The 23228-nt window shown below is 38.3% G+C and overlaps 1 protein-coding gene across 2 annotated transcripts in view; it reads left to right on the top strand.

Annotated features, from left to right (window-relative positions):
- Positions 1 to 9490, top strand: part of ITM2B (integral membrane protein 2B) — a 33649-nt gene extending 24159 nt beyond the window's left edge. Inside the window, exons 2-6 of one of the 2 annotated variants that reach the window (XM_027848254.1) lie at positions 3024 to 3152; positions 5249 to 5452; positions 6213 to 6323; positions 6647 to 6797; positions 8726 to 9490. In XM_027848254.1, coding sequence (XP_027704055.1) covers positions 3024 to 3152; positions 5249 to 5452; positions 6213 to 6323; positions 6647 to 6797; positions 8726 to 8811 — 681 coding nt within the window. In that variant the 3' untranslated portion in view covers positions 8812 to 9490. Of the gene's footprint in view, positions 1 to 3023; positions 3153 to 5245; positions 5453 to 6212; positions 6324 to 6646; positions 6798 to 8725 lie in introns of both variants that reach the window. The other variant, XM_027848253.1, reaches the window with a different exon arrangement.
- Positions 9491 to 23228: the final 13738 nt, after the last annotated feature.

Genomic DNA, 23228 nt, shown 5'->3' with positions numbered 1-23228 from the left:
GGTCTAGCATTTATATTACACACTAGGTTGTAATTCAGTTGTTTTATGTATGTAACTGTTGTGTTCCCAACCAAATTGTGAGTGCCTCTAGGGCATAGGACAGTTTCTCTGATTTTCTCTGTCTCCCTTTCTCTAATGCTTACTAAGTAAGCTGTGTGATCTTGGGCAATTAGTTAACTATTCTTAGCCTCAGTGTCCTCATCTGTAAAATGGAGGTTAATACTAGCATCTACTTCATGGGTTATTGTAAGAGATAAAGTAAAATGACATGTAAACAAAACATTAAAAGCAAACATTAAAGCGCTGTATACATATTAGCTGTTAATGATTGTTAATTATTATACTCTCTCCTTCATTACCTCATCAGCTCACGTTGGTTTAATTATCATGTCTGTACAGATTACTCACACGGCTATATATCCCAGTCTCTTGAGTTTTATTTCCATATCACCAACTGCCTGTCAGACCTAGATACTCTGTGGACTAGCTGTCTCAAACTTAATGTGTCTAAAACAGAATTGTGTCATTCCCCTCCAAATCCATCCCTTTTTCCAACTTCCCAGTTTCTTTTAAGGGTATCACTATCTTTCTTGTCACCTAGATTCACAAGTTCAGAGTAAACATCAGTTTCTCACCCCACATAACCAGTTAGTTGCCAAATCTTGTTTCCAATCTTGACAACATCTCTTGCATTTACACCTCCTTCTCTGTCTAATCACGTTACCACCATTCTAGCTGTTACAAGAAAGAACCTCCTAACTGGGCTCCCTGCCTCTGTTCTCTCCCCACTTTAGTCTAAACTGATTTTCCCAAAACTCAGATCTGACCATGTCATTCCACTACTGCATATACTCCAGTGATGCCCTGTTACCTTCTCTAGGACCAAATAGAAATTCCTATCTGGCATTTACATAGTCCTTCACAAACTGGCCTCACCTACCTTTCCAGACTCATAAGACATTCTCCTTCCCACCCTCTGTAGTCTGGTCAAACTGGCTTCCTTACCATTCCTCGTACGTAGTATTCCACCTCCTTTTTGTGTCCCTTGGTACTGGCTGGCCTCAATGCCCTGGTATGCAGTCTGTCCTCACTTGAGTTTCTCAGAATCCCTAATGCCTTCAACATTTAGCTCAAGAACCACCTTGTCCATTAAGCCTTTCCTGATCTGTCCAACTTCTAGTCCCTTCCTCCACCCCCAGACTACCTTGTATCTATTTTGTGTATCCCTTTATACTCATATCTTGTCCCCCCAACACTGAGTGTAGTGCTTGGCAATTAAGCACTTAGTGAATGTTTGCTTTTTGATTGATTGATAAAATGTGAGATGTGTTTTAATTAGGAAGAGATTAAGAGTGGCCAAAAGTGCAGTTGGAAGGGAGGGAGGTGTCATCTCATTTACTCCATATCTAAATCATAATCCTGGGTTACTAACTTGCTTAATGGAAATGTAATTTCACAATTCCACCATTCATGCTGACTGCCTTACATGAATCTTCATAAGTGTTAGGGTAATTTTCTCATGGGAGTTCTAGCTTCTCTCAGCAGAAGCTGAGGGTCACAACCTGTTGAGTGGCAAAAACAAGAAAGTCTCACAAGACCTCACCTTTACTGACACGCAGCTCCCACGGTTGGCTCGGCTCTCCTCTCATTGGGAGAAAAATCCTACTCATACCCCTGACAGGAGGGCTGCAGGTGTCCAGCAGACTTGGTGATCGGCTATCACGTGGAGATCATGCTTTGATCAGGTGTTACTAGGATATAAAAGAAAGCTACTAGCACTTAATAAACGGAACTTCTGCCATCTTGCTGTCTCCCGCCTCATCAATGTGCCTCCGGGTTAAGAGTATTGAGCTGGTCTCACGCTCACCACTGCAGCTTCCGTGTCACATAAGCACTAGGGGAGTTAATTCTCATAATATTTTTGAGTCTTAGTAACTAAAGCGAGATGATTCTCTTGCTTTGCTATGGAGATAGGGTAATTTTATTTTCTCCCCTTCTCCTTTTATTATACCTTTCTTCTACCCGATTTTCCCCTTTTCTTATGTCTTTGTCCTATTGCTTCAGTCTCGGTAGAAAAATATAAGTACATCATCAAGGCCACCTTAATGTTTCTAGGATTTGGGAGGGAGGGGATTAGATGGTGATAGCGCACACTTAGTTCTAGACAAGTAAGCTTAACATGTCTTTAACACAGTGAAATTGTTTCACTCCTTGTGAATCCTGTTCTTTTAATTGCCCTCATATAAGTTAACAACAGCAACAAAAAAACTGTTTCGGTACAAAATATAAGCTGCCTGCAGTGCATTATAATTTTCAGTTCTTTATATTTTCATCTAGAGATGTCTGTTTACCCCCTTTTTGCCCCCTTGAATATATTGTTATCTATTTTGTTAAATATTTCCCAATTACATATAAAATTTTTTAACATTCATTTTTTAAAATTTTGAGTTCCAAATTCTCTCCCTCCCCCACCCATTGAAAAGGCAATACATTTACCCTTAATATCAGCAGTTGGTAATAGACCTATCACAGCTTTTCCCTATTAGCCTTTTTTAGCTTTTTTGACCTTATAAATGTTAAAAGAAAGTATATTTATTATGAAAAGTCATCTGAGGAAAATAGGAACAGCACAGTATATTGCTCCTGCAGATCAGCTGAAGGGACTGAAAGGAAGGGACAGATATTTTCCTTCCACAAATACATGTCTTCTGAAGGAGGCAGCATTACAGAGTAGAAAGAACACAGATTAACAAGGGTCAGGAGACTCAGTCCTGGAGCCAACCAACCCAGCCACTGTCCAAGATATGTGGTCTTGGGCAATCATGAGACTAGCTTCCAGTCCATAATCATTATGGTTACAGCTGGTCATCTTATAAGGGTCACATCATTTGGTTCTCAGGTTCACATCTCTCATCAAAATGAGAGGTTGGACTGTGTTTCTTAAGGGATCTTTCTCCCAATGCTAAGATTGTATTTCTAAGCAGAGATGTAACAATGCCCCTTTGCCCTTGTTTCATGAATAGGATCCAGATGAAGTGGTAACAGTTGGCCAGAGAAGAGCCTGGTGTTGGTGCATGTGTTTTGGACTTGCATTTATGCTCGCTGGAGTAATCCTTGGAGGGGCATACCTGTACAAATATTTTGCATTTCAGGTGAGTAGGGGTGGATCCACAGGGTTCTTTCTCTCTCTTCTCTGTTTTTTGGAAAGTTATTACTGACTCCCTGTGCTGTTGCTGTTCTCCCCTGTGGCTGTGTGGCCTTTAGCCATGTTCCTAGTGGTTATTTTAAGGCTCTAAATCTCCCAATGACATTTTGGCTAAATTCGTACAGCAGACCCTGAAAGCAAAACCATATTGTGTATTCTTGAAATGCACTGACTGAAGAGCAGAAATTCTTGGAACATTTTTCAATTAGAATATCCTTATTTCTACAGTATTTAGTAGTTAATGGAGAGTGGGACAGCTTTTCTTGACTGCCAGCTGGATAAATCAGCTTGTAGCATCGGCAGCGTACAGCTTGGGAGATGTTGGGTTAGGTCCCAGTTCAGGCTCCCTCACAGTGTTCTTATTCTCCTAGGTTCATAGTATCTTGGCATCCTGTGCTTTTCTCTCCCGATGATTGGTTTATTCTTTCCCTAAAGCATTTAACTTGTGCCAGCAGTGTTACTGAAATAAAGTAGTTTTTAAAAGTTTGTTGTAAACTAGAGTTTTCAGTAGTAATGACAATAATTTAAGATCAGGATTATAACAATTTCTATAATTTGTATTTATTCTGTTCTCCGTATACTTTTCTTGACAGTACTTCTTCATAGCTAGGGTCTTTCTATGTCTCTTTTAAGGAATTTTTGAGGGAAAAAAAAGACTTCTAAATTTTGAGTAATAGTAGAACTCAAGAGGGTTAACATTTTTTAAATTCAGAGACATAGTTTTTGATTACAATGGAATGAACACTGACTCTTAATCAGAGGAATTGGTTTCAAATCCTGACTGTGATACTTATGATCTTGGATAATCATTTAACCTCCCTAAAGGCCTCAGTTTTCCCATCTGTGAAATGAGAGAGTTGACTAAATGTCCTTGGAGATTCCTTCCAGCTCCATGTACTTTAAAATTATTACTCCATTTGATCTTCACAACAACCCTGGGAGGTGGTAGATGCCGTTATTATCTCCAATTTACAGATGAGGAAACTGAAGCAAACAGGTTAAATGACTTGTTTAGGGTCACATAACTGTTAGAGGAGGCAGGAGTTGAACACAGATCTTCCTCACTCCAGGCCTAGCATTCTAATTGGCCACCTCTCTGAAGTTTCTTTTTTCTTCCCCCCCGATGCAATTGGGGTCAAGTGGCTTGCCCATGGTCACACAGCTAGTAAGTGTCAAATGTCTGGTCTGAGACCAGATTTGAACTCAGGTCTTCCCGACTCCAGGGTCAGTGCTCTATCCACTGCGTCTGAAGTTTCTTAATGTAATAGATTGTGAGCATCTCAAGGGCAGGGACTCTGGTCTGTTTCTTTTGTCTCCCTTCTTTCCTTCCTCCCCAGTAAGAGTGTTCTATATACAGAAGAACTGAGTAGCTTGTTCAATTTTCACTGTGTTTCCAAACAGTGACATTTGTATAACATATTTTAACTTTGTAGAGATCCTTTTCCTCTATTCTTCATTTTAGACTCAAAGTAATTCTGTAAGAACAAATCTTATAAAAGGTACTCCACACATATGCATCAGTTCACAGACAGATTTCAGAAAAATATCTTTTGGTTGTAGGCCAAGAGAAGAAACAGCAGGCTTGAGCTCCTACAAATGCTGAAAGCTTGAAAACCTTGGAAAGCCCTCCCCCCCAAATATCCTTCGTTTTGGAACACATCTTTACAAAAATGTATTCTGAATTATTCAGACAGGGGCATGCTTGCATGTGTGTTCCCTTTAAATTTACCTGTCACCAGATGAATAATTGCTTTTATATTCTCTTCCTCTCAAGTTTAAGGAAGAAAAAAAGAACCCAGAACGCAAAACCTGCTACTCTTTTTCCATCTTTCTCAGAAACAATTTTAAACTGGAGCTCTGCTTCAAAATCTGATCTTAAAGAAAACGTGCTGGAGATTTGTATTTAACCTGTCCTATTTGACATCTTAAAGAGTTTGCAAGCAAAATACTCTTGAGTTAGAAGTGGTAGCTTAAGTAACTTAGCTTTTGAAAGCTTTAGGCTCACAGTGGATCATGGAGATGATTTTAAATTCCTTGCAGCAGGACGATGTCTACTACTGTGGAATAAGATACATCAAAGATGACTTGGTCCTAAATGAGCCCTCTGCAAATGCTCCAGCTGCTCGCTACCAGACAATCGAGGAAAATATTAAGATCCTTGAGGAAGACAACGTCGAATTCATCAGTGTGCCAGTCCCAGAGTTTGCTGATAGCGATCCTGCCAACATCGTCCATGACTTTCACAAGGTGAGCCACCCATTCTGAGTTATAGAAGGCCTATCATTTATTTAATTAACTTTTGCATCTCTACAGTTTCTAATTAAAGTGGTTCACTTATTTGATAATATAATGCCATGTTACTTAGAGCCTCGATTTTTTTTTTAGTGAACTACATTTATTCTGCCCTCAAAAGATACACAAGCAGGTTTTGATTAATTATGGATGAATTAATTAACCTTGTAACCTGGGGGCATTTGCACCTTTTTAGTAGAACCTGGATTTCCTCTTAAATGCCAGCCAGAAGACTACCTTCCTTATTGTCCACCATGTTTCTACTTCTTGACTATATTCCCCAAGTCAGAGTATTATTTGCTGTTTATCACTTATTTGCTATTTTTATTTTATTTATTATCTTTATAAATGTTTTCCATCAGCAATACAGAAAAATCTAGTTTGACTGTATCAGTCACCTTCATCTAGCATTCTGAAAACTCATTAAGAAGCTTTATTGTTAGCTATTGTAGAATGAAACTCCTACTAGCTTTTAGTGGGTAAATGAAGATAGTGTCGACTACTACTGCATAGAAGTAATTTCTGTTCTTCTTTTTCTTCTCTCCCTATCCCACCATATTCCAAATTCATTTAAAGCAGAGTGATTTATTATGAGAGTGAGAACCTCTTTTACATTTTCTAAAGTCAGCTCCTTGTAAAATATTAAAATGTAGTTTCTGCTAATCCTATAAATATTCAAATAATGTGACTAAAATACTCCTTTTTTCCCCTTCAGAAACTTACAGCCTATCTTGACCTTAACTTGGATAAATGCTATGTGATTCCTTTGAATACTTCCATTGTAATGCCTCCCAAAAACTTGTTGGAGTTGCTTATCAACATCAAGGTAAAGAAAGTTCTTAATTCTGTCCACTGATATTACCATGGATTTAAGAGATGGAGAGGTAAGAGATTCATGTCAGAAAACCCATCTTTCCATTGAAACGATTCAGAATTTTGCAAAGGAAATAATGCTTTAACATCTGAGGGCTTATTCTAGTTTCATAATTTTGTCATTTCTGATGTTTATAGATTTAGAAACTTAATGTTTTCTTTAGTCAGCTAACCTGTAAAGACGGGGAAATCTGGTGGTTGTTTTTATTTCCCCAGAGAGAGTGTGGTGATGTATTTGTTTTTTTGTTTTTTTGTCTGTCTGTTTTTTTAATGTAGGCTGGAACCTATTTGCCTCAGTCCTATCTGATTCATGAGCATATGATCATTACTGACCGCATTGAAAACGTTGATCAGTTGGGTTTCTTTATTTATCGACTGTGCCACGGCAAGGAAACTTACAAATTGCAGCGCAGAGAAACCATTAAAGGTAAAATACTTCCTTAATGCCTTAGGCATGGGTCAGAAAGTTGTGTGTTGAAGCTTAATGTGCAGTTGAATTATTCACATTAAAAACCTAAAGGCTTTTGACTTAGTGGTCTTGCTCTCAGTGGATAGCTATAGGGCTGGAAGAGACCTCAAAAGCCATCTAGTCCAGATCCCTTATCTTACAGATGAGGAAACTGAGGCCCAGAGACATTAGGTGATTTGCCCAAGATCACACCGGTAGTGAGCATCAGAGATAAGAATCAAATCTAGGTCTTCTGACTTCTAGGGTCACTGTTGCTTCCTCAGTGTTACATTGCCTCTCTTAAAAACTGGAGCTAAAAGGGACCCGAGGTCACCTAGTCTGACCCTTTGATTTTACAGCTATGTAAACTGAGGCCTAGAGTAGATTATTGTTTACAATAGTAAATGGCTTGCCCAAGGTTGCACAGGTAGTGTCAGAAATCGGATTTGAATCTATGCTGTGTTCTAGTAAAGGGAAAGCTTAGGTTATTGTCTTGATCTTTAGTGCTCCTTACATCCCAAGTTGATTGTGAAGAAAAAATCTTGTGAGCCTCAAAACTCAGCCAGATAAATAGGAGCTGCTAATATTCTGTGGCCTCTTTTTGTATTCTAAACTCATTCTTTTCAGGTAGAGACCAGAGGTCTAAAATAGGTAGAGGAGTGTAGTTGGCCATGGCACCTACTTGAAATGCTGATGCCTGGCTTTTTCTTCACCCCTTCTTAATCCATGCTCCATTGAGTCACCCATTCCAGCCTTTAAGAATGCCAGTTTTGGGGGCAACTAGGTGGTGCAGTGGATAAAGTACCAGCCTTAGAGTTAGGAGGACCTGAGTTCAAATCTGGCCTTAGACACATGGTAAGCTGTGTGACCCTGGGCAAATCACTTAACCCTGATTGCCTCAAAAAAAAAAAATAGAATTCCAGTTTTGGTCGGGCTGCATTTCAGAGGTTTTTGCCATCCATACAGTGCCATATGCATTCTCATGTAAATACTCAGGCATTTGAAATTAAAGGTTCTCTGTATATGGAGCAAGTTTTACTTTTGAATATTGTCAGTCTGTGCACTGATACTATCAGTCTGACAGTATTCTGTAGTTTTGATTGGACTGAGGAATAGACATTGATCAGGAACATCTCTGTTGGGTCATTGCAGTCACCTCCTAACAAGGAAGAAAGATACTTGACTACTTGTGAAAATAGAACATATAAACAGGACTTAACAACTCTTTGTGGGGGGATGGATAAGAAAGAAGAACCAAAAATGTCATAATGGTATACACATCAAGGTGACCAGAAGGATCATGGTATGTGCCATCAACAGATGGGGAGCTATTCATAGTTTTAGTTGAAGTTGTTTGAATGGATAAAACCCTACCAGGTAGGGAGAAGAGGGTGATCAGTGAAACCTTGAGGAGCACCAACATTTCAGCCAGGAAGATGGTAAAAGCAGTTCTCACTTAGGATTCTCATTGTCAGTCAAACAGAAATGATTAACTTGAATTACAAAACATTTCTATTTTATTGGGGAAAGGGCTTCCAGGTTGGCATTTTAGTAGGTAAGATTTACATCCTCTGTTATCTTTAGCAGATCATTCACATTAGTGAATATAGAAAGTGTAGAAAAGGGAACTATCACTTGGTTTCATGAAGTCCAGGTCTTTGACAATAGAAGGTATTCTAACCACCAGCCTGCTCTGAATCTTCTCAGTTCTAAAATGTGACACTTAGTCACTGACCAAAGATTAGTGGAGAGAGATACTTTAGAGCAGGGCTGGTTTCATTTTAGTCTATATATTCTCATCACTTAGCAAAGTAATGGCACATAGTACGAACTAAATAAATGCTTATGCATTTAAATATAAACATGTAAAATCCAAAAGACTTTAATCATCTCTCTTACCCACATAGGTATTCAAAAACGTGAAGCTGACAATTGCATCAAGATCCGGCACTTTGAAAACAGTTTTGCTGTGGAGACACGCATTTGTGCATGAACATAAAATGAAAAACACAATTCTGGTGAAAAATTTTAATACAGCAGTATAATCCCATCCTTTGTATTTTGTGCAGTGATTCTTTTTAAAAAAAATTTTTTTTCATGTAAGTAGTAAGCAGGGTTCTGTTGTCTTTTCATCTCATAATACAATTAAAGGCAGTAAATTTGAAGAATGATTCTTTCCTTTTTTTCCCCCCAGTTGTGGTTTCTTTTATATTTGACTTAGTAATTGTATAAAGTCATAGATATTAGGACATTTCATGTGACAGGCCTTAAATGTTAAGGAGAATAAAATTTCTTTGAGACATTTGTCAGGATTTTTATGTTTTTACTTTGCTCTTTTGAGGGAAGGGTTATTGAGGGGGACTGGGAAATCTAACTCTGCATACATGCAAAGTGAGCTGTAGTAGCCATTCATCATTGTTACTTACCCTGCTGCCTAGTTTGTTACAGCATTTAAACATGCATTTGAATTTTACTCCAATTACAACGTGCGGTATTTTCAGTGTCATATCTAACTCTTTAGGTTCTGATTTCCAACTTGATGTTTTAATATACTAAGCACCTGCTGTAACAGTAATTCAGAAAATGTAATGGAATTTAAGCAGTAACTTGTGTTACTAATTTGTATATAACCCATGTATGTGCAATGGAAGGAATATAAATCTTACAAAATTGTTTGTGTAAAGGACTTGTGGTTTTTTTGTCCCTCCACACTAAAAAATAATTAGGAACATTGGCTCTTTATGACAGAAGCCATCCATAGAAAGGGATAAACATAGTTTGAAAACAAAATCTGTACTTTGTGATGTACAGTGGATACGACCATAGCAAATACAAGGTGTTTCAGTATCTAAGGCAGTTTTTTCATTGCATAATTAGAAAACTACCCAGACCTTGACTTTGACCATAAAAGATGTTCTGAAATGGGAGCTTTGGCATCAACAATAAGAATTTTGAAAGGAATACTTCTTTGTTTAACCAAAGTACTGTTACTTTATTAAAATACAAAAGGTAGGTCAAAGTAATCCCTGAGAATTACTCCCTCACTGATGGAAGATTTTTAAAGATAGGACCATTATGATTCTTTAATATTTTTATGCTGCTTCCCTTCAGGACACATTTAGAGCCCATCACCTTGTAATGTGCCCATGGGTGACTTTTTGTAATTCTCCAAATCTGAAAACAATTGCTTTGGAAAGTGTTTAGAGGCCCTAAAGGATGATAGAGTATATAAATCATAGCTGCAGAATCCCTAGCTTGAACCAAATACAGCCAGAAAGGCTATTTTATCTGACTTCTGACCCTTGCTTGGCTCAGTCTGTGCAATGTAGGATTAGTATTAAGCCGGCTAATCATTTTGGTATTGGGTATTTTTTTTTTCAAGACAGACTATGCTCTCCTAACATGTAGAGCATGCTGACCCCTTCTTACTCTTGTGCCTTTCCCAACCTATCTTCTAATTCTAAAATTCTGTGATTTCACAGGCACGCTCAAAAAATGAGCAAACCCCATGCCTCAGAAGATGTTGCAATATTAATGGGAGAAAAGAGTATTGTATTAATGATCTACATTGCTACTTTAACCAGGCAAGCTACAGTTTGAGTTTGCCTTCCTTTTCAGAACTTCTCTTAGTTTACAGGGGCAGGAAGTCATGAATTCCTAATTTAAGAAACACTGTTCTAGTTCAGTGTTCCAGTCAGGCAGAATCACGTTCGCACCACTCTGTACATACCCACTCCCTGTCTGGACGGTAGGATAACCACAGCAAACTAGTAGTCATTTCTCTGAGAAGCAATTAGGTGTAATGAATACTAAGCTGGACTTGGAGTTAGGAAAACTTGGTTTTAAGTACTCCTGACACATATTGGCTGTGTGACTATGGACAGAATCATTTAACTACTCATCGTCCCCTAGGAACTTTCTAAGATTGGGTGGTGGAAGGAGTTTCCACACCAGAAATTCTCTACATTGATTGAAATTGTAGGTCTGATCCAAAAGAAAACGAAAAAACCTGTGTGCTACAAGACATGAATCAGCCTGAAATGACAACAGTTCCATGTTGTTCAGTCATGGCCTACTCTTTGTGACCCCATTTGGGGCTTTCTTGGCAAAAATACTGGAGTGGTTTGCTATTTCCTTCTGTGACTCATTTTACAGATGAGGAAACTGAGGCAAACAGGGTTAAGTGACTTGCCCAGGGTCACACAGCTAGTAAGTATCTGAAGCCAGATTTGAACTCGGAAAGACGAGCCTTACTTCAGTCCCAGCACTCTATCTACTGTACCACCTAGCTACCAATTCAACTCTCAGGAGTTAGCCTCAAAGTATTAGGATCATTCCTTACCAGTCTCAACTTCCCCTTTTAGAGAGTACATGGCTAGCTTGTTTCTATTCATCAAAATGAAACCATTGAACAAGACCACCATTTGCCATGGACCTTTAGGGAAGTAATGGTCTTAGAGAAAAGCTCATCAGCATCTCTTCATTTAATACGCTAAATTCCACAAAACAGTCATTAAATTTTTCTTTAGCTTGGATGACTTTAGCTCCTTCAGTTTTTCTCAGCAGTTCCTTTTTAGTCTCATTTATTCTTTTGTACTTTTTTAACCTGGCCCATATTCCTTTCAGGCCATCTTTGTAGTGTCCTGCATAGAGAAAGGACTTTACCGGGTTCTAGCATAACTCAAAACTTCTTTTCCTTTTTGCCACATAATGTCTCTGGCAGCCCAACCTGTCTCCTGTGAGGTGCCCCCATTCCTTTCCTGAAGCATGAAAATAAATGAGTCGGTGAAGAAGGAGCACACGATTTGTGGATGTTATTAAAGGAAAGAGCACGTCAGCCGAGTTCTCGTGGTACTTTGGTTCCATAGCATTGTGGTGGTGTTCAGGATGACACAGCAGTTTCCCTTCCACCACTGGGGAAAGAATTCCAGGGAGGTCGTCCTGTTAGTCATAGCATCATGTGAGTTAAATTAACCCCGCAATCTTCGGAGGAACCCCATCAGTTATAATTCTGTCTGTAGCTATCTTTCATCCGGACTCATTATTATATCCTCGAGATAAATACTTGGGTTACAGTGACCCTAATCTCTAAATGAATGGTTGCTTAGAGATAATAACTTAGTCATAAGATTCTTTAAGATGACAAAAGTACATTATCACATTTGAGCTTCACAACCTCCCTGTGAGCTACATGGTATTTGTTGTTTCATCATTTCAGTCGTATGGGGTTTTCTTGTCAAAGATACTGGAGTGGTTTGCTGTTTCCTTCTCCAGCTCATTTTACAGATGAGAAAACTGAGCCAAACAGGATTAAGTGACTTGCTCAGGGTCACACAGTAAGTGTCTGAGGCCGGATTTGAACTTATGAAGATTAGTTTGACTTCAGGCCCACCACTCTATGCACTGCACCAACTAGCTGCTCTAATTTTGGGAAGTCCATTGAGCTGTAAGCAAGGTGGCAAAGTAGATAGGAGCCTCAGGCCTTGAGTCAGGAAGACTCAAGTTCAAACTTAACCTCAGACACCAGCTTTGTGACACTGGACAAGTTACTTAACCCCTTTGGACTCAGTTTCTTCATCTGTAAAATGAGCTGGAAAAGGAAATGGCAAACCACTCCAGTATCTTTGACAAGAAAACTCCAAATGGGATTATTACTACCCCTTGTTTGATTGATAGATGAAGAAACTAGGCCAGAGGGCTAAGTGATTTGGTCACTCACACAGTAAGTGTAAGTGGTGGAGCCTCGGAATCCAACCATGGTGGTCTGACTCCAATCCCAGTGTTCTTTCCATTAAGCCATGAGCATTATGGGAACGTGGATACTTTATACCAAAATTACTCTGTTTGTCCTTTCACAGAGACATCTTCCCGAGGTGATCGGCTCACAGCCTGGAAGCAGGTTCTCATTGCTTTCCCCTTCCTATAATATGGGAGCCCTCAAACAAGAGGTTGCCAGAACTCTCCACCCATTCTGCAGGTGCTGAGGATCCAGATAGCATTTACATAGCGATTCTATGTGTTTCCAAAGATCTTTGCCAGGTCAGGCCTGCCTGATATTCCTTGAGGCTTTTGTAATATGAGCCACTACTTCCCCTTCTATCATTACCCTTTATAAGTTTTCACCTTTTCCTGTCCTTGTGATTCTTTTACATCACCACAAAATTATTCAGTCTACAAGCCAGTTTCCTTACTTTGCTTTGCAGCTCCTAGAATAGTGCCATGTGTGTGTAATAGGTACTCAATATAAATTTGCTCCAAATATAAACATTAATTGCATTTCATTCCAAGTACTGCACAATCATTAACTTATATAAAACCTTTTCTTTTGAGACTCAAATAATATGATTCTCAAGATATTTTGTTTGAAATGTGAAGGTTAATATTGCTAAGTTCCCTGTGGGAAATAAACAGTTCTGACATCTTCTTTTAAGATGTTGATATTATGAAGTTATGTTCAACAATGTATATGGGTTTTGAAATGCACACAACCTCTTTGGGCATCCAAATAATCCTGATTGATAGTGATTGTCTCTGTTTATTTTCCAAAGTAGGAGAGATTAACACACACAAAAAAATCTAATAGACTCCAAATTTGAACATTAAGAAAGGTTATTTCTTACCAGTCTTCTTCCCTCTTTCCCTCCCTCCCTTCTCCTTCCTTCCTCACTTCCCAATTTGCCCAGGCAGCAGTCTCTCACAAGTCCAATTTCGTTACTAATTGTCACTAGAACTTTGACCTCCATTTTTCTGACGTGGGCCAGTCAGATACCCAATTGGCTTGTTCTGCTCAAATCTCTCTAGCTCAAGCATCAGCCTTCTGACAGTAGGGTTTATAGATTTGTGGCACTGACCTCAGTCATACCAAGTTCAGCGGCTGTTTCTGTGGATAGAATTTAATGACCTGCGGTCTGATAAATGATTTTATTTTCAATATTTCCCTGAAATGACTTCTCCTGCACAGAAGTCCTTTAACTGATGGTTTTTTTAAAAAAAAATTATAAATTTAGCTATCGATAGAAGCATTCAAATAAACAGGAGTAAAAGATGGGGACTGGCACGAGGAAACTTTTTTATCAATGTAGCTCAGCACTTCCTCGCAACTTAAGAGTCTTAGAGACTTGGCCAGAGCGCTAAGAGGGTAAGTTACTTGCCTCGGGTCGGTCACACGATAAAAATGTATCTGAGAGGGGACTTGAACCTAATTTTTCCAGCCTCCAAAACTGGTACTTAAACAATTCTGCCACCTGTGAGAAACGAGTATTTCTCTCTTGTACTTAGTAACTAATTATATTAGGACCAAGGTTTTTTCCCTTTTGTATTTCCTCAGCCAGAAACCAACCAGTGTGGGAGATCTCTTAGAGATTTACCCAGGCTGAGATCTAATCAGACAGTGAAAGAAATTCTAATTTTAGGCTAATGGGTGCATTCTCTGCTCATTGTGTTTGCCCAGACTGGTCTAGGAAAATGTGGATCCTTCCTTTTGTCAGACAGGTGATACGGAAATTGATGTCTCTTTGATCAAGATTTGGGTGACACAGGACACATACCCCAAGACCCTCATTTTAATATAGCCCACCTCCTATTGTGTTAATCAATCAAAGTTGATTACCTCCCCTCAGGAATACCTACTCTTTGAAAGGGCATGTAAATTATAAGCCCACTGCCATTAGGTGTCTTTAGTCTAAGAGAGAGGGCTAAATGACTATCCTTTTATTAACAATGTGCTAGCCTTATTAATAAAATTATTAAATTACCCAGAAACTATGTCTCAGAATTTTTTAATTGTCACACACCATACAAATCACTATCAAGTCCGGACTCTTTACACCTTATTAAAAGAAAGAAGGATTGCAGTAATATTTGCCTCTTTATAACTAGATCGTGTAGATATACATAGCAGTATATAGTTCACTACTAAAATTACGTATGTTACTGCATGGTTTGCATTAGAGCTAGTTCAATGCTGTTAGCAATAAACTGAACACATTTTAATTTGGTTATTGTGATATAATTTGGCCATTGAGAATGAGTCAATAATAATGATCACATAAGGGGTGCCATATAGGAAAACCAAGAAAGTGCAATGAACAGAAAACAGCTGCTGTCATAGTTGGCTGGCAGAACAATTGAAGCTTTGCTCTTTGAACAGATTGAATATAAATCTGAGAACAGAGTAAGTGAGGCGAGAATAGGCCATAGTCATAATTAGTCCTCCATCAAATTGTCATAGGAACCTGGGATTTAGAGCTGGATGAGATTTTAGAGATCATGCACCCATCTCTCTTATTGTCATAGATAAATGTGATACAGAAGGAATTTCAAGACGTCTTTAAGTCCTTTTAACTTTGCTCAAGGAAAGCCTTTACAGTACTTAAATGGCCCAAAACACCAGTTGTCCATCTTAGTCCCTGACTACTTATTAAATGTCACACTGTGTCAAGTGCTGTAAGGATTGCAAAGACATGGATAGTATGGCCCTCCTCTAGGAACTTACTGTTCAGGGGTTCTTCCTCTGGGCCCCGTGAACTTTATTTTTCCTTTTTATATTTTGATGACTGTATTTCGATATAATTGGTTTCCTTTGAAATCCCATGTCTTTTATGCATTTAGAAACATTCTGAGGAGTCCATAGGTTTCATGAGAAAGGGGTCCATGAAACAAAAAAAGGCTAAGAACCCTAGTCTAGATAAACCATACATGCAAATAATGACACTTATACCTCCCCAAATATAACAGAGCTCCCTTAGTACTGTTTGAGCCCCCTTCCCTACCCTTTCCCCTATCAGAGCCCCCGGGAAAGAGAAAATTTCCCTCTGGAATGAGCAGGCAGCAGGAGGTGGCAGGAACAAGGGACACCTGTTTTGAGGCCAGTGTGCTTGTGAAGGCAAGATCTCCTATGATTTGAGGGTACCACTGACAACGTGCCCAGCAACCATTTTTTTCCCCGCTTTTTTGGTGAGGCAATTGGGGTTAAGTGACTTCCCAGGGTCACACACTAGTAAGTGTCAAGTGTCTGAGGTTGAATTTGAACTCAGGTCCTCCAGACTCCAAGGCCAGAGCTCTTTCTACTCCAGCAACCATTTTCTGATTGGCCAAGTATTAAAGCTTGGGTGAGCAGCCATCCATCACTCAGAGGTTAGAAGGGATTTGCATCCCTGTTGTCTGTATCAGACTTTTAATGAAAAGGTGGTTTTTATTTTTAATTATTTATTTCTAGTTTTCAACATTCACTTCCATAAGATTTTGAGTTTTAAATTTTCTCCCTCTTCCTTCTCTTCCCCTCTCCCCAAGACAGCATGCAATCTGATATAGGCTTTACTTAACACATTCATATTAAACAGTTTCACATTAGTCATGATGTAAAGAAGAATTAGTACTAATGGGAGGAACCACGAGAAAGAAGAAACAAAACAACAAAAGAAAAGGAGAGCAAATAGTATGCTTCCATCTGCATTCAGACTCCAAACTTCTTTCTCTGGATGTGGATAGTATTTTCCATCATAATCCTTTGGAGTTGTCTTAGATCCTTGCATTGCCTTGGAAGAGCTAAGTCTATCAAAGTCAGTCATCACACAACATGGCTGTTACTGTTGTATAATGTTCTCCTGGTTCTCCCTCAGCATCAGTTCATGTAAGTCTATCCAGGTTTTTTTGAAGTCTGCCTACTCATCATTTCTTATAGCACAATAGTATTCCATTACATTCATATACCACAACTTGTTCATCCATTTCCCAATTGATGGGCATCTCCTCAATTTCTAATTCTTTGCCAAACAAAGAGGTTTTGCTAGGTTGTGGTAAGGCTCTACTATAATACACTTAGTGACATAATAATGGAGGAACAATGTAAGTTGGGTCTACTTTAGACAGGGTATTTCCTGTACGGTGTAAGGCATTACAAAAATGCCAAAGGAGTGGAGGGGTAAGTACTGTAGTATAGTAGAGAGGTAGAAAAGTGAAGGAGAGGAAGTCTAGGGTGGTAAGAATACAGGAAGTGTGATCTGCTCAGTCTCCAGGAGTAGACATTTAAAATTCTGAGTAAATTGTTCAGGGTTGAAAAAAATCCTTAATACTCAGGAACTTTCTTCCTCTCTATCCTTGTCATGTCTGGTGGAAATTAATCCCATTTCTTCCCATCTTCAGCCAAGTAATATAAAACCAGATGCCTCTATAAGATTTTGCCAAGAACATATTTAACAGTTCAGTAATATTTAGGATAGGCATCCGTAACTTGCATACTTACTTCAGAAGAAATGAAGAGCACTCAGTAAGAACCCATCTTAAAAATAACCCTTAATACTATTTCATATTCTTTAGACTTCTCTTATCCAAGGGAAGTAAACCCAATTCTGTCAAACTTGCCTCATTGCTGCTATTTTGCACTTTTCACCCAACTATGCAACCAATCTATTGAACTACTTTTGGTGGTGGTGATTGTGGTAATTGTGAGGATCAAATGAGATAATAGTGGTGGTATTGGTAGTGGTAGTAGGAAATGGAATATCTTCTCCATCTATCCATTCAATAAACATTTATTTAGCACCTACTACATGAAAGGCATTCACTCTGTCCATTCACTCATCTGTCTGACTATCCATCCATCTATACATCCCATTCATCCAAGTCCAATTGTTATCCTGGACTGGAAGAAGAAGAGTGGCATCACTAAAGTAGGGTTGATAAGTGGAATCTGGCTCTTCCTATTCCAACTCACATAGCCAGATTTGTTCATTTTCCTACCATTAAGCTACAACGTTGGAAATTAATAATAATAACTAACAATTATATAGTGCTTACTTTGTGCTAGGCACTGTGCTAAATGCTTTACAATTATCTCATTTGATCCTCACAATTACCCTGGGAGGAAGGTGCTATTATTATTTTTACATAAATATTATTATATTACAGATGAATGAGACAGAGGTGACTTTCCCAGGGTCACATAGCTAGTAAGTATCTGAGGTCAGATTTGAATAAGAGTGGCATCACTAAAACAGGCATATTCATTTGTCTTATTTCCTATTCTGTTTAGTTTCCACCAGTAAGTTCCCACCTACTGAATAGGTGAGTGAAAAAATGAGTGTTGATCCAGGTTACATTTGTGTTTAAATGCTTGCATTATAATTATTTCCTTTTGCAAGTTTAGGTTTATTTACATTTTAAATCCTTGCATGTTAACTTTTTCCTTTTATAAATTTAAATTTATTTATATCTAACTTGGTATATGGAATATAAACATTGGACTCAGAATTCCAGTATGTTATAACAAATGATAGCATATCATGAGCATATCTGGTTCATCAAATACCTATATGTGTGTATATATGTGTGTCTGTATATATATATATACAGACACACATATATATGTATATGTGTGTGTCTATATATATGTGTGTGTGTATGTGTGTATGTGTATATATATATATATTATATATATACACACATATGTATTGAATAGAGGTAGCGAAGTGATGCAGTAGATAGAGCTCTGGGCCTGGACTCAGGAAGACCCGAGTTCAAATCTGACCTCAGATACTTACTAGCTATGTGACCCTGGGAAAGTCACCTCTGTCTCATTCATCTGTAATATAATAATATTTATGTAAAAATAATAATAGCACCTTCCTCCTAGGGTAATTGTGAGGATCAAATGAGATAATTGTAAAGCATTTAGCACAGTGCCTAGCACAAAGTAAGCACTATATAATTGTTAGTTATTATTATTAATTTCCAACGTTGAAGCTTAATGGTAGGAAAATGAACAAATCTGGCTACGTGAGTTGGAATAGGAAGAGCCAGATTCCACTTATCAACCCTGCTTTGAGTTTCTAAAAAACTGGTTGCTGCTACAAGATTCTGCCAAGAACACATTTGACAGTTCAAAAGTATTTTAGAATTTTTATCCATATCTGGCACACTAAACCCATCTCCTAAATGATGATCCTAATTACATTCAGATTCCAGGCCAAATCTAAACTCTTGAAGTTGGGGCAGCTGCTTATTTAAATCCCCTCCAAAATGTAGATGCAAAATGTAGATGGTACCCATTCATATCCCTATTCAATTAAGTATGGCTAATCCATTCACATCCTATTTCTGTCGTGAGCTGAATAGGGGCCCATGGAGATATCTCCTTTTTGTTCTCTTCCTCCTTCCTCTCCCTCTCCTGCTCCCTATCCCCACTTTCCCTTCTCCTTTCTTATTTAATTGACATAAGTTTACTAGAAGATAAGTCTCCACAAAATGCCTACTCAGATGCCCATCTTGCCCTGGCTGTGATCCTGGCAATAACCCTTAAAGGCTCTGTCAGGGGAGTGAAAATTCTGACAGTTTGTACCAATCTGGAAAGGCTTCAAGTATGATCCTGGTGACAGACTCGGCTATCTTGGGATCAGCCTTGTAGAATGCAAACGGGATTCTCATTAGTAGGTTGACCATCAGGTAATGACCTATTTGGCCTTGGAAACCTATGAACCAAAGAAAACTAAAAAGTCTTCCTCAGTCCTACGTGGCTGCTCTAGACTTGCATAGTAGCGGGGATGGATTGGCAGCAGAGAGTGCTAAGGATCATAACATTTTTAGATCATCTTTAAGCATTCGTTTCACTGGCAGGATTTTAAATGTGGAATCTTCATATCCTAGAGGGACTGGTCTACACGGATATTGACATTTTCACAAATCAGAAGACATAAGGAAGCTGCAGTTCAATGGAAAGATGATTTGCTGTTAATGGAGTTCGGTGCTCTAAATGTGGCGTCTTTGTCCAATGACCAATGAATTGCTGGAAGAACTGAATCACATTGACTTTGACATTCTTGCTATCAATGAAACCAGAAGAAAGAAGCAAGTTGAAGCTCAATAGAGGGGAGCAGTTCACAGATATTCCTTGGAGAAATAAAGAAAAGAGTTGACAGAAGGGATTTTCCATACCTTCAGAAGCCACAAGAAACACTGTTCATGGGACGTTTGGTCATGTATTGCAGTATTAATGATAAATATTTGCAAAAAGACCACTTCAGAAATGTTGTAGCCTATGCTCCAATATTGGTTGCTGATGACAAAGTGGAAGATGAATTCCACAAAGGATTTGATAAGGCTCTCCCAATCAAACCAACATAAATTCTGATACTTAAATGCAAAGGTGGGGAAAGGTGAGGATGAGGAGAAATATGTGGGAAAGTAGGGTTCAGGAAAAAAAAATGAGAGGTCTAAGACTCACTGATTACGCAAAAGACTTATGACTCTATATACTTTCTTTAAATAAAAAGAATTGGTAGGCACTGGTGAGCACCAAATAATACCATAAAACATGAAACAGATTTTATTTGAGTGGACTAAAAAAATGTTATTGATGTGGGAGTTATTACTGACAGCTATCTATATAAACAGACAGATCATTGACTCATCAGAGCTAATATAAAAATTTATCAAAATTGGGGCAGCTAGGTGGCACAGTGGATAGAGCACTGGTCCTGGAGTCAGGAGGACCTGAGTTCAAATCCGGTCTCAGACACTTGACACTTCCTAGCTGTGTGACCCTGGGCAAGTCACTTAACCCCATTGCTTAGGCCCCCCCCTTAAAAATTATGAATAATAATAAAATGAATAATGATATAATGAATAAATGAATAATAATAAAATGACATGGAGTATAATTAAGTTAATTATATTTAAGTATAATTAATTAAACCTTGAATTATTTAAACAAGTAATTGAAACTCTAAAAACGGAAATGGACACCAGAATTGATATCAATGTCAACTACAATAATTTCGTGCAAAAGTTTAAACAATTAAAATTAATCACTATGACCAGGAAACCAAAAGAGCCCAGAAAGTTCCTTAGTCAGCAAATCTCCAGCCTATTTGCCAAAGGGAGAGAGATGGCTGACAGAGGTAATACAAGGTTTGAACATAAACTCTTCTGTAAAATCTTATGAAGAAGGATGATTAACTATTATAAGTAGCATTACCTCATAAAGCAGAGAGGAACAGTAACTGCTAAGACTAGTTTAAAGAAAGTATAGCAAGACTTCCAACAATGTAAAATTATCCCACAGGGGTTCAGGGATGAAAAAAGAAGAATTGTAAACAAGAAAAATAGAAAATATTTACGAAAGTTATTTTGCTATTATTGTCAGTAACAATAGCTAGCATTCATATAGTGCTTTAAGGTTTGCATAGTGTTTTGCAAATATTATCTTATTTTATCCTCACAGTAACCCTAGGAAGTAGGTGCTATTATCATCCCGATTTTACATATAAGAAAACTGAGGGAGATAGAAGTTAACTTAGCCTGGATCACATAGTTAGTGAGTATCTAAGGCTGGATTTAAATCCAGGTCTTCCTGACTTCAGGTCTGGCACTTTATCCATCATGAAACTAACACATTTGAACCCCAACAAAAGTCACCGAGGTGTTCATAGAAGACGTAGAAATGACAGAAAATACGAAGAGAGAAAAGGCAGCCAAATTGGGTCAAATGTACAGAGAGGAGATCTGTGCTGGAGACAACATAATCGTGAGGGTAGTAAAGGAAAGATATACAAGGTATCTAAAGGCAGGGAAGATACCAAAAACATACAAAAAGTCTCAGGCCTTGTTAATACTGAAAAAGGTGACTACTGACACATGTCTATACACCATCTATCCATTAAGCAAAGATGGCATTGATAGTCTTTTGCAAACAAAATTCACCAATGAACCTCATCTTTACCACGTCACAATTAACTGAAAAAAGAAAATAAAATCTTATTGTTCTTGTTTGTTAATTACAAAAAAAAAAAAAAAAAAAAGATTCAGTAGAACAAAATATAGCCTTTGAGACTCTCGTTTAATAAGATGTTTTTCATTCGTTAGTTAATATCATATAAATTTCTCTACAGATGACACCACATTTTGTCCATTAAGGCTTTGAATATCAATCTTAAGTGAGGCTAACAACACTTCTAATATTGGACAGGTTTTATTTAACTTGACTAAAAAAATGCAACAGACTGAAATCCATAAATAGTCAAGCCAACTCCCCTTCCCTTGGGAAGTCCTAAAGTATACACTTACAGCACTGACCTATGTGGATAACTCCCTTCACCTTCTCCCCCAATTAAGGGAAAACATCCAGGTTACAAGATAGCCAAACAAGCAATCTACTTTGGTGGACGTCTGCTTTCCAGAGGCCCGTAAAATCACTCTAGACTTATAATTTTGGGGTTGATGACCCTCCACAAGGGAAAATAGAGGTAGCTAGTGAGTTAACCTACCTACTCCCTAAAAGGTATGGAAAATACAATATTCAACTATGTTTACTATGTGTTGATTATAAGAAAGCACTGGACTAGTCCACATTCACAGTACCAGTAAGGAACAATGTTTGAATTTGCCCCTTCCTTGTTACTGACAGCTCTGTTGTGACCTCAACATCTTCCAGTTTGAACCAGATCCTGGACTTTATCCAGGAACTCCTTTTCTATGGCCACTCCACTGCTGCCACCTCATGTTCTTACCATCTTCTACAGGAAGCCCTTCCCAATCCTTTTTTTTTTTGTTTTTGTTTTAGGCAATTGGGCTTAAGTGATTTGCCCTTAAGTGACCTTCCCAACCCTTTTAATTCTAGTGCCTTCCTTCTCTTAATTATTTCCTATTGAACCTGTCCATAGCTTGTTTTGTACATATTTGTCTGCTTGGCTCTTCCATTAGATTCTGAGCTCTTCAAGGGCAGAGTCTGTTTTCTTGCCTCTTTTTGTATCTTTAGCACAGTTCCTGTCACCTAGTAGGTGCTTAATAAATGCTTATTGACTGACTGATCTAGGAGCTTCTACCCATTCTTCTGCCTCTTCTGTCTGACACCATCGCTTGGATCATATGGTTCCTTGGTCACTGGTTGTGCAGGTTTCTCTCCACAGAACTGTGTCATTGTTTGTATTTAGCCCTTCTGACCTCCATGTCTCTCTCTATATATAAATAATAATGATGATGACAATGATATGATGATTTGGCTACCATTTGCACAATGCTTTAAATTTTGCAAAGCACTTTCCATATATTATCTTATTTGATTCTCAAAACAATCCTGTGAGGTAGGTGCCTCATTATCCCTATTGATCAGATGAGAAACTGAGGCTGAGAGACATTGAGTGACTTACCAAGGGTCACAATGATAGTTAGGATCCAAAGCAGGATGAAAACTTGGGTCTTCCTGACTCCAAATCCCATGGTAGACTCTGGAGTCTGTGTATAGCCCCTTTTTAAGGCCATAAAAAGCCCTGGCCAAGAGTGTAGTTCATGTATCGGGACTACCATAACTATATTATCAGCGTCAACAAGGTAACAAGGACTCATGACAAAGCAAGTTCATCCCTTGTCAAGAATACATCATTAGTGCCAGAAAAAGACATATTACCCGAGCAAGTA

This window comes from Vombatus ursinus, unplaced genomic scaffold, assembly GCF_900497805.2.
Source record: "Vombatus ursinus unplaced genomic scaffold, bare-nosed wombat genome assembly UNPS02005659.1, whole genome shotgun sequence".
Classification (NCBI taxonomy): domain Eukaryota; kingdom Metazoa; phylum Chordata; class Mammalia; order Diprotodontia; family Vombatidae; genus Vombatus; species Vombatus ursinus.
The sequence above is the reverse complement of the archived record's forward strand: the minus strand, read 5'-3'. Positions and strand labels throughout refer to the sequence as shown.